Here is an 11,475-nt window from a genome sequence, read left to right as displayed (position 1 = left end):
AGAAACCCGACGAAGGGTCATGAACATAATTTTCCGATAGTCTGAAATAACATCACTTTTTTCTCCCCTGATGATGGGTTCACTCACCCAATATGTGAGTTAGACCCTATTCACCCTAGGGGAGGGTGTGCCTGTACCGCTCAGCGGGTAATACCGCTCACCCGATTTTCTCCACAACCATCGACTTGAAAATTTCTTTCTGTTCCTGATCATGAAGAATTTGATGATAGGATGTGATTGTCGGAAAAATTTCACTTTATTTACCACTTTAAATATGAAAAAACACGTAACGAAGTTTTGAGGTCTTTACAGTGCAAAATTTGTGGACTTGTAATTAAGGTTTTTGATAGTTTCAAACGCTGAATTCTCATATTAAACTGTGGTTATTCGATTCGTGGTACTTTCACGCGTAATTTGAGACCAATTCGAACTCAAAACTCCACTCATGTCAATAATTATCAACAATTTTGTTGACGCCGAGCGGAGCCGGTAATACCGCTCATAGGATCGGCCACGTAGTTGCTCGACAGCACTCGAGTACAGGTTAGGTTGGGGCGCGAGCGATACACGCAAAACCCTATGAGCGGCATTGGAATCGTGCCGAGCGGTATTACCCGACGGCGGGTAGTACCGCTCAATAGGCTCTCTCTTTTATTTTCAATCAATTTTGTGGATTCTAAGGAGAATTAGGCGTCTACACTTCGAGAATAACGAGTTCAATAGTTAAAGAAGTCTCACAAATACGTTTTTTATACTCAAGTTGAAATATAAAATATAAAACTGGCATTTCCCCTTAGGTGGGCGGTACAGGCACACCCTCCCCTATCTCAAAGAGGTTTAAATTCATTAATAGCAGCCCAGGAAAAAAAGAAAAAAAACATGTATATCATATTACTCAAATTATGGCTAAAAAAATGCCAGTCATATCCACAACTCTACTGAGCATTCCTCCCCAACTGTTTAGAACAGTTCACGATATTATTTTTTCCCTGTAGCATCAGCACGTCTCGTTTCAGCAATTGTCCAGCGTCTCCGAAGGGAATTCCAAATGTTTGTCCCGCTGTAATATTTATCTAATGGTTTCTGGTGTTCATAAGCAGTCTTATCACGTTGGCCTCATCAAATCCACCCATCAACCGCTGCCAGACATGCGATATTGAGGTGACCAAATGCATTTTGATGCAGCTGAAGCCGTTGCAGAATCATTTGTCGAAGAGACACTGAGGTTTCTGCTGGAGAATATTTGACACTTTGACTTTTTCATGTCATCATTTGAATTTTTCTGGGCATTAGTGTACCCTGAGGGCAGTTGAATGTCAATCTCCCCTCCATCAAATCCCTGACGACTTTTTCCCCCTTGATATCAAGTGCGAATAGAAACGATTAGTCAGTTTTCCGTTGGATGTTGGAGGAGACACTTCAACATGGGAATTGGGAGGATTATTGTGGTGATTTTCTGTGTCAAGTGCTTCTGTGGAGATGTCGCGGAGTCCAGAGATACCTGGATGGGCTCCAAGGATGGCTCCGGGGAGTATTGGAATGTAAGGACCTTTTAGAAGAGTCAAGATTTTTTTTATATTTAGAGGTTTTGGTTCTTTTAATGGGGGGAATCATTTTGGTGGGAGTTACAATGACCAGTGTGTGCGCGGGAAAATTTCCGGTGGAAAACACTTCACCCGATGATGTAATGGAAATGGTTCACGGAATTTTTGCGATGTGGATACGCCCATGGTTTCGTTGTGGAAAAATTTCTCCGGTTTTTTTATGTAACATTCGAGAAAATTGTCCGGTTTTATAGAAATTTTACCGGTTCTCTAGAAAATTACAGACAATTCTCCGGGTTTCCAGAAAATTTTCAGATTTCCTGGAAAATTCTCGAGGTTTGTAGAAAAATTCTCAGATTTTCTAAAAGATTCGAAAGCATTTTTCGGTTTTGTAGAAAATTTGAAAAAACCCTTCGGATTTTTAGAAAATTCCCCGGTTTTCTAGAAAATTAGAAAAAAAAATTTCCAGTTTTCTCCAAATTTTCCAATTTTCTACGAAAATTCTCCGGTGTTCTAGACAATTTGAAAAAACATTTCGGTTTCTTTAGAAAATTCTCCGGTATTCTAGAAAATTTGAGAACATCTTCCGGTTTTACTGGAAAATTTGAAAAAATTTTCGCAGATTTTCCTAAATAAACCTTACTCTCTTAGCAATTCGAATAAAGACGAGCATCCCACATACTGTAGCTACCAACGTAAAAATTTCTGGAAAATTCGAAAAAAATTCTGGAGAATTCTAACAATTCCGCGGATTTTGGAATGCTACAAAAAAGGTTTCCCATTGTCAAAAATATTTGGAGTGCTCTCAACAACTTTGCGGGAAATAAGGCTGTTTGTTCAAGAATAAAAACCATGGACGTATCGGCGAAAAATTACACGCAGAGAAAAATAGAAGACAAAATTTCTGTGCAACAGGATAAAATATCTTCATTTTTACGGATCTTGAAAAATTCACGTGCCGGCACCGCAAATTTTGCTGCAAAATATAAGAATTTTTCAGTGTAAATTCGAGAAAAATTCCTGTATGACGCAGCAAAAATTCCGGTGCTGGCTCGTGAAATTTTCCGGGTCCATCCAAATAAACCCATTTTATTTTGCTAGCACAGTAATTTTTCTCATGGTATTTTTTGCTCCATATTGTATCAAAGATGCAGCCATGCGCAGATTTTGCCATTTTTTGATTCGATACCTAAATTATGGCAGATTTGTCAAAATTGTCCCTAGTTTGGTCACTATACGCGACCCCGGGATTCCCCGCCGTGTTATTAGGCCCCAGCGATGCCAAATTCACTCTTTACTGCCTGAGCGCGTTCAGTGAGTTTCCGGCAACGTCGCGTGACGGGCGATTTCATTTAACATAGAAAAAAATAATTCATCCGTTGAAAATAATTTGTTTTCTTCATGAATTCCGTTAATGTTGTTCTAAAAACTACTATAATTTTTTAAACACTTCAATCGGAAACGTCAATTGAAGAAAAACGACGCGGTGCGGCATTTGTTTTCCCTCAAATAGTGATCAATCTAGGGTTAAATCAGTAAAACAGTTCAAGTGGATTCAGCCCTTAGCTGAGTTTTCGAGGAATATCTCCGAATCTACGAGAGATAACAAAATTTTCATAACTACCTTTTTTGTAGCCCTCAATTCGCCCTACAAAAAAGGTCATAACAAAAATTTCGCTATCTCCTTTAGATTTCGAGATATCAAGTCGATATCAAAATCGACTTGAACCGTTTTACCGCTTGGCTCCTGAAACATAACTTTCCAAATTTTCCTGGCAAATTAACTTTAGTCCCCAGTGTTTTTGACCGGAAATTCCCCCGTGCCCCGAGGAATCGAGGAAAAACCGAGTGTATAATTTCAGCCGAGATCATCAAGAGTCCAGAGATCCCTGGTGCAATCAGAAAAGCCAAAGCTCTCGGTCTGCTGTCCACCCGGAAGCTTCATGAACTCTTCCGAGACCATCGATTGCCTATCAAACACCTCAAAGCCCATTAGCGATCCCGAGGTGCCTCGGATTTTCCGAGAGAACCTGAAACCATCGGACAAAGGGCCACAGGATTTTCAAAGAGTCTATCGGATCCCCTGTAAAAATGGCTTTTACGAAATGTCGAGTAAAGCACCACTTTTTGACGTATTTTATTTGCTCGAGGATGGACGAATCTACCAGGACAATTCGAAATATAAAGTGCCAAATGCATTCCTGGGACATGATGAATTCTGCTTGAGCAGTTGGATGGGAGATAATGGCACATACACGAGGATCATTGCGTGCTATCCACCAGTGCAGAGGGAAATTCCCCTGGCTTACACCATAAGTCTTGTTATGTCAATGCCATTTCTCGCTGCAACTTTTCTCGTTTACGCTTTCTTGCCGGAATTGAGGAATATTCATGGAATGACCTTGATGCCCTATGTCGCATCGATGTTCTGGGGCTACATGGGACTCGTTGTTGTACAGTTTGGGGGTGCTTCCCCCTGGCATCACACAGGATTTTGCATATTTTCAGGTAATTTTTGGCCGGTTTTTCGATTTTTGGTATTGGGGTATTGGAGGGAGAGCTTTTGGTTTTTTTTTTGGGGATTTTCTAAAGTTTCTAGGAAAGTAATGAAGGGGAGTCAAGGATAAGTAGCGGATTATTTGTCAATTGCTATGAGGAATGACAGCAAAGTTACTGGGGAAAATTATCCAATCCGGAAAATCCTGCTTCCACTCCGACGAATACTTCCGCTCTATCTCATTTTTAAGACTGACACGAGACTTATTTACGATCTGGTAAAACCAAGGTTGGGTGGGAATTTAGCGACTCGATATATGACCGTCACATGACAGATGTAAATATGACGATTTCTGTCGCATGGCAATATGGATTTCGTCAGAGCTTAGTCAATATATTTTTGATGATAAATTGGCAATGATTCGTTGAATTCAACATTGCCTCAACGTTGGTGACCAACATTGGCCCAATGTTGGCAGCCAACATTACCCCGACACTGTCCCGACGTTGACAGCCAATATTGCCCCAACGTCAGTAGCTAATGTTGCCCCGACATTGGTAGCCAACGTTGATAGCCATTATTGCACCAACGTTGATCGCCAACATTAACTCAATGTTGGCAGTCTATATTACCGCGACATTGGTAGCCAACATTGACAGCCAACATTGTCCGGACATTTGTAGCCAGCATTATCCGAACGTTAACAGCCCACATTGTCCCAACGTCGGCAGCCGACATTATCCCGACATTGGTAGCCAACATTGTCCCAACGTCGGCATCCAACATTATCCCGACATTGCTAGCCAACATTGTCCCAACGTCGGCAGCCAACATTATCCTGACATTGCTAGCCAACATTGTCCCAACGTCGGCAGCCAACTTTATCCCGACATTGGTAGCCAACATTGTCCCAATGTCGGCAGCCAACATTAGCCCGACATTCGTAGCCAACATCGCCTCAACCTTGGCAGCCAACATTGCCCCAACGTTAAAATTTGTTGCCTTTCCCTGAAAATTACTTTCCAAAATTAAAAAATTTCGGATTAAACGAATAGAATGTTTCCATTCGGAAGCAAAATATGACGTCATTTGAATATCATATGACAGTCAGATTCACAATTCTCGATAAACCCAAACGATCCCATTTTGTCAATCCCCTATCAGGAAGATCATCTCGAGAATGCATTATGACGTTTCCCCGTAAATGATCTCCTAAAACCTGCCACAACCACCAAAAATGGTAATTTTCCCTCGACAAATACTCGCCTCCGCATTCCTAAAATTCCTAAAACACAAAAACCTCGACGTGCTATTTTTCGTGTGTATGTTGCTTCAGCATGACTGCACCTTTCACCGCATCAATTAACGCTTGAGCGCCATGCTACCATAGAGCAGCCACTTGCCATGCTGGGCGCGCTGTCAAACTCGTCTGTTACGTATTCCGTCTCGACCCACGAAAATTTAGCAATGCAAATTGTCGTCTACGCGTAGACCACTTGAGAAGGTCAAACCGATGCTGATCCGTTTAGAATGGCATTCCGGGAGTTCATTCAAAACATTCACAAGTTGTGTTGCATGGGTTTTTCTTATTGTGGAAAATTCAATTCATTAGCGAACAATTGAAATCCAACACTTAAATTTTTACGATTAAAAAGCTTCCATCCGGAAGCAAAAAATAGAAAAATTCATGGGAGAAATTTTTTTCGTATTTTTTTGACATCCCATCGGCCTAAAAAAAAGAATGGGGGACATTTGCGATGCCTGATCGTTGGGTCAAATCGTGTGGGTAGACACGAAATGCCACTGCCTCATGTCCCCCATGAAAAATGCGAAAGCAATTCCGAAGAAAGTGAATGAAATGTCAACTCCCTGTTCCCTCACGTGCGTGGGTCCACGAAACTTTTTCTATTAATACCCATTAAATGTACATTCATCCCAGCCTAAATGGAATTTACACGACGACTGAGTGATTTATCGCCTCATTGTCACCGTTAGATATTGATTTGTAGAATCGAAAGCCGGAGCAGAACGAATAAATCGCGCAAGTGAGTGATGTTTTATTTTTTTCCCAATGAAAAAAATTTTTAAAAAATCTCTCCAGGTCGCGCGTGTTCATCGCTCCCACCCATTTCGCCCCCCTAATTCTCTGTTAGTTCAAATAATAGAATTATGTTCTCATTATTTGCTCGACAACGGAAACACGTAGCGAAACTTGGGAGTGACTTCCGTGAAATCCACTTCCCGCAAACTCTCAAATTCACGTGCTCATGTTGTTTCTTGGTAGAACTCTGGGTAATCGCCTGGATTACCAGCTTCCGGACGATTCAAAATGGCGGATAACGATTTTACAGTACATGATGTATGCGCGCGCTCTCGCGCGTGCTGATCTATTCATTTGTTGACATGAAGAAATGGAATTCATTAAATTTCATTTTCTCGTGAATACCTTATAAATATTGATAATGAATCAAAGAGAATTCGATTAATGATTGAAGTCAATAGCGAAGTAGAGTAAAAGAATCTATAAAGAACTTTTCATTTTCAATTAATTATCTGCAATTTTTTTAAATAATCGGTCTCCATAAAAGGACAAAATTTATTAATTTCACCGATAATCGGGGAGGATGGGGCAAAACGGTCCCCCTTCAATCGTCAATATTTTCCGATTCAATAATCCGATTGGGATGAGTTAGAGCTCGTTTTGAAGAATGAAAAATTATCTTCAAAATGAAGTTGAAACTGGGAATTTTCACAATGTCATTCACAAGTTATTGACAATTGAAGGGGGGCCGTTTTGCCCCACCCTCCCCTATATATACATGTGAAATATATATATTATATATATATATGACGTGAAAAAAAAATTTACCTCTGAAGAATTTGAAATTATGTCACTGAAGAATTTGAAAATGCCACGTGTTTTTTTTGTGAATAACTTCGTGTCACATATTGACCAATCGGAATTAAGGATTAACGGTCAGGCAGTGTCGAGATATTTCGATATAAAACAACTTCACGTTTCTTTCATCTTTAGTAAATAGGAAACCTGCATGCAGAGTGTGGGGTCAGTAGTAACCCCAGTGCTTGTCCGGAAATATTACCGCTAAAACAGTCTCATTTCCATATTTTTTACGACTCGGTTTTATCTATTGATTTTCCAAACGATTCAATCTGGGGTCTGCGATGACCCCATTTGATGGCCAGGGAAATTTCCCCTCCAAAACCCTGGTCATAACCCCATTTTGCCCCGCAATTTTCCGAAATATCGAAAAAAATGTTGTTCAGCCTAAAATCGAGTTTTTCTCAACTATGAGCCACCAACTGGGGCAAAATGGGTTGATGACCAGTGTTTCGAAGCGGAAATTTCCCTGCCCGTTAACCGGGGTCACTATCGACCCCCAATAGTGAAATAAAAAATAAATCTTCGTGACACTTTAATGAAAATTCCCTCGGAATAATTGATCACCTCCAACTGATGCATTAATCCATCCCCATTTGTGCATGCCCCATTTAAATCCACTTCCCCCGCGCTGTTTGTGTTTTCATTCCCACTCGGATGAAAAAAAAATCTCGAGAATTCAATTTGCTCTCAACTCGAGTGCGCTTTGTTTCCGAGGATTTATGTCCCGGAAGTTCCAGATAAGACTCCTCCTCTTCGTATTCAGACACGAAATCTGGGGTCAAAAGCGATCCGGGGGGATAGCCAGGATAATTTCCACTGAAAAAATCTGGCTGACGACTCACTTTGCCCCATTGTAAAAATTATTGGATTCATTGATTATCGGAATTCGGGTCAGAATCTCAGTGGAATACTTCGGGGTGACGAAATTTTCGTAAAAATTGATTATCGAATTTGGGGTCGATAGTGACTCCATTGGATAGCCCGCAAAATTTCCGCATCGAAATACTACTCATGAACCCGTTTTGCCCCACTAATTAAAAAAATATCGCAAAAATCAATTACTATGTCTGGGGTCGATAATGACCCCATTCGATAGCCCGGAAAATTTCCGTTTCAAAACACTACTCATAGACCCGTTTTACCCCATTAATTAAAAAATATCGAAAAAAATTGATTACCGCATTTGGGGTCGATAATAATCCCATTCGATAGCTCAGAAAATTTCCGCATCGAAACACTAATCATGAACCCGTTTTGCCCCACTAAATGAAAAATATCGAAAAAAAAAATTGATGACCGTATTTGGTGTCGATAATGACCCTATTCGATAGATCGAAAAATTTCCGTTTCGAAACACTACTCATAAACCTGTTTTGCCCCATTAATTAAAAAAATTTCGAAAAAAATTGATTACCCTATCTGGGGTCGCTAATGACCCCATTCGATTAGCTCGGAAAATTTCCGCATCGAAACCATACTCACGAGCCCATTTTGTCCCTCAACTTTTCGACCCCTCGCAAAACCAAATTCAAAAAACCACTCGGGGCAAAATGGGACAGCCCTAAATTCTCCCCAAATATTCCCGTCAATCGACCAATCCCCTTATCGTCCCGCCCCCAACTAAAAACCGTGTTATCACAAAAACCCCCTTATCACTGAAATTAATACCCCCCGTGATAATTGAATTTCTCATGGGACCACTTCCCCTCAATCATCTGATATCCACCTCCTCTCAGCTTAATTAACCACCCGTCAACGCCCATTATCCGCACGCCACGATCAGTCTCACAATATCCACAAGATGTTGAAACATAACTAAGAATAATGAAAAAAGTAATAATTAAGATAGTCATAAAAAAATCAATAATCACGAGCTGCGGGTTGTGATAGTAGTTCCGCTTCATCCGGCGTTTGATGCACGCTGGGTTGACCGCAGAGGGGCCTTCAGGGGGACCGGACGGCGTTAACCAACAACTTTAGTCTGACGGAAACATCGAGAGGATAAACATCGCGATGATCGAGACATTTTTTTGGACTTTCACAATATTTCTGACACTGATTGCCACACAATCCCCATCATGGGCCGCGCTACTTCCCGGTGAGGAGAACTGCCCAGCAGCAGCACTGATCTATCCGGACGACCTTGCCGTCACAAAAATTGGCGACCTTGAAGACCTTGACGACCTTGGGTGGCCTAGGGCCCAAAATTTTACCGGAGAGAATTCAACGGATGCGAGTGTGACATATTCAGAGACCACTTACGAGACTGTAAGGGCTAACGGCACGTGCCCTTGTCTCTCAAGGTCATGCATCGCCATGTGCTGCCCTCAAGGTCACGCGTTGCGCGCGAACCAGTGCGTGAGGTGGGAGAAGGTCGAAAAGGTCAGATACCCTCGGATATTCGACGCTTTGACCTTAAAACCTTCGAAATTGGATTTGAATGATGAGTGGGAGGGTCTCAATGGGTCCTTCCATGTGTTCGAGTGGGACCCCTGTCATGGCGGACTGAAATGGCGGCTGGACCCCACGGTCAAAGCGGACGAGTTCAAATTGTTGGATAATGGGTCGGTTTACACGGTTCACGATCAGGGAATGATAGGGTTTGAGGACTATTGTTTGGCGTTTGTTGACGGAGATATCTTAAGTGTAGTTCAGTGTTTTGATATGGATTATGAGGCTGAAGAGGATGATGTTAGTTCGGGACTGAAGATGGCGGCGTTCATGCCCATTGGACTGATGCTGTCTGTGCCGTGTTTGATTGCTACTTTTGTTGTGTATTCGGTACTGCCTGAGCTGGATAATATGCACGGGATGATATTGAGGGCTTATGTGGGACAGTTGGGACTGGCGTATACGCCCTTGACGATATTGAAGGTCGTACCGGCGGTTTCACAGAATCAGGACACCTGTGTTGCTTTTGGTAATTCGATGATTTTCGGAATTTGGCGGTGAGGGGATTATGAGGGGGGGGGGAGAACTTGGTTTTGGGGTTTAATGGTTTGGGGGTGGTTGGGGATTTTTGGGGATGGGGATTGCGGGGATAATTTAAGGGATAGGGATGGGGTACTGGGTAGGGATGAGAGGGTCAAAAAGTGGTGGAAAAATGTTTTTTTTTAGTTTGAAGGTTTGAGAGTCAATGAGGAATTTTGGGCATGGGGGTTTTGGGGATAATGTGGGGGCTGGCGTATACGCCCTTGACGATATTGAAGGTCGTACCGGCGGTTTCACAGAATCAGGACACCTGTGTTGCTTTTGGTAATTCGATGATTTTCGGAATTTGGGGGTGAGGGGATTGTGAGGTGGGGGAGAACTTGGTTTTGGGGTTTAATGGTTTGGGGATTTTTGGGGATGGGGATTGCGGGGATAATTTGAGGGATAGGGATGGGATACTGGGTAGGGATGAGAGGGTCATAAAATGGTGGAAAAATGTTTCTTTTTTAATTTGAAGATTTAGGAGTGAATGAGGAATTTTGGGCATGGGGATTTTGGGGATAATGTGAGGAATAGGGATGGGATGCTGGGTAGGGATGAGAGGGTCATAAAATGGTGGAAAAATGTTTCTTTTTTAATTTGAAGATTTAGGAGTGAATGAGGAATTTTGGGCATGGGGATTTTGGGGATAATGTGAGGAATAGGGATGGGATGCTGGGTAGGGATGAGAGGGTCATAAAATGGTGGAAAAATGTTTCTTTTTTAATTTGAAGATTTAGGAGTGAATGAGGAATTTTGGGCATGGGGATTTTGGGGATAATGTGAGGAATAGGGATGGGATGCTGGGTAGGGATGAGAGGGTCATAAAATGGTGGAAAAATGTTTCTTTTTTAATTTGAAGATTTAGGAGTGAATGAGGAATTTTGGGCATGGGGATTTTGGGGATAATGTGAGGAATAGGGATGGGATGCTGGGTAGGGATGAGAGGGTCATAAAGTGGTGGAGAAATTTTTTTTTTATTTGAAGATTTGGGAGTGAATGAGGAATTTTGGGGATAATGTGGGGGATAGCGATAGGGATGGGGATATTCGGGGGCATTCAGGGGTTTTGAAAGGAGTCATTGAGGAGGGGTCTGAGGTTTTTTTTTAGTTGATGATCCTTGATGGGATGAGGATTTTTGGGGATGGGGATTACGGGGATACCGTAAGGTATGAAGATTCGTGGCGGAATGGGGATATTGAAGGTTGTGCCGGCAGTTTTCAGAACCAGGACAACTGTGTTGCTTTTGGCAATTCGATGATTTTGGGGATGGGGATTGGAGATGAGGGGTTTATGAGGTGAGGGAGAACTTAGGTTTATGATTTGATGATTTCGGAGTGGTTGGGGATTTTTTGGGAAATGGCGATTGTGGGGATAATGTGAGGGATAGGGATGGAGATATTGGATAGGGGTAAGAGGGTCATAAGGTGGTGGAGAAATGATTTTTATAATGTAGGGGATGGGGATAGGGATAATGTAGGGGATAGGATATTCGAGGGGGACTTGAAAGGTGTCGATCGAGGAATCATTGAGTAGGGATCTAAGTTTTTTTTTATTGAGGA

General features: G+C 42.0%; 1 protein-coding gene across 2 annotated transcripts in view; it reads left to right on the top strand.

Annotated features, from left to right (window-relative positions):
* Positions 1–11,475, top strand: part of LOC107036561 (G-protein coupled receptor Mth2) — a 31,172-nt gene that overhangs the window by 2,385 nt on the left and 17,312 nt on the right. Inside the window, exons 2-3 of one of the 2 annotated variants that reach the window (XM_029125999.1) lie at positions 1,017–1,541; positions 3,407–4,052. In XM_029125999.1, coding sequence (XP_028981832.1) covers positions 1,425–1,541; positions 3,407–4,052 — 763 coding nt within the window. In that variant the 5' untranslated portion in view covers positions 1,017–1,424. Of the gene's footprint in view, positions 1–847; positions 1,542–3,406; positions 4,053–11,475 lie in introns of those variants that run through there. The other variant, XM_029125998.1, reaches the window with a different exon arrangement.

This window comes from Diachasma alloeum, unplaced genomic scaffold (genome assembly GCF_001412515.2).
Source record: "Diachasma alloeum isolate Michigan unplaced genomic scaffold, Dall2.0 Dall_scaffold_00210, whole genome shotgun sequence".
Classification (NCBI taxonomy): Eukaryota; Metazoa; Arthropoda; class Insecta; order Hymenoptera; family Braconidae; genus Diachasma; species Diachasma alloeum.
This window is presented reverse-complemented; position numbering and strand designations above follow the sequence as displayed.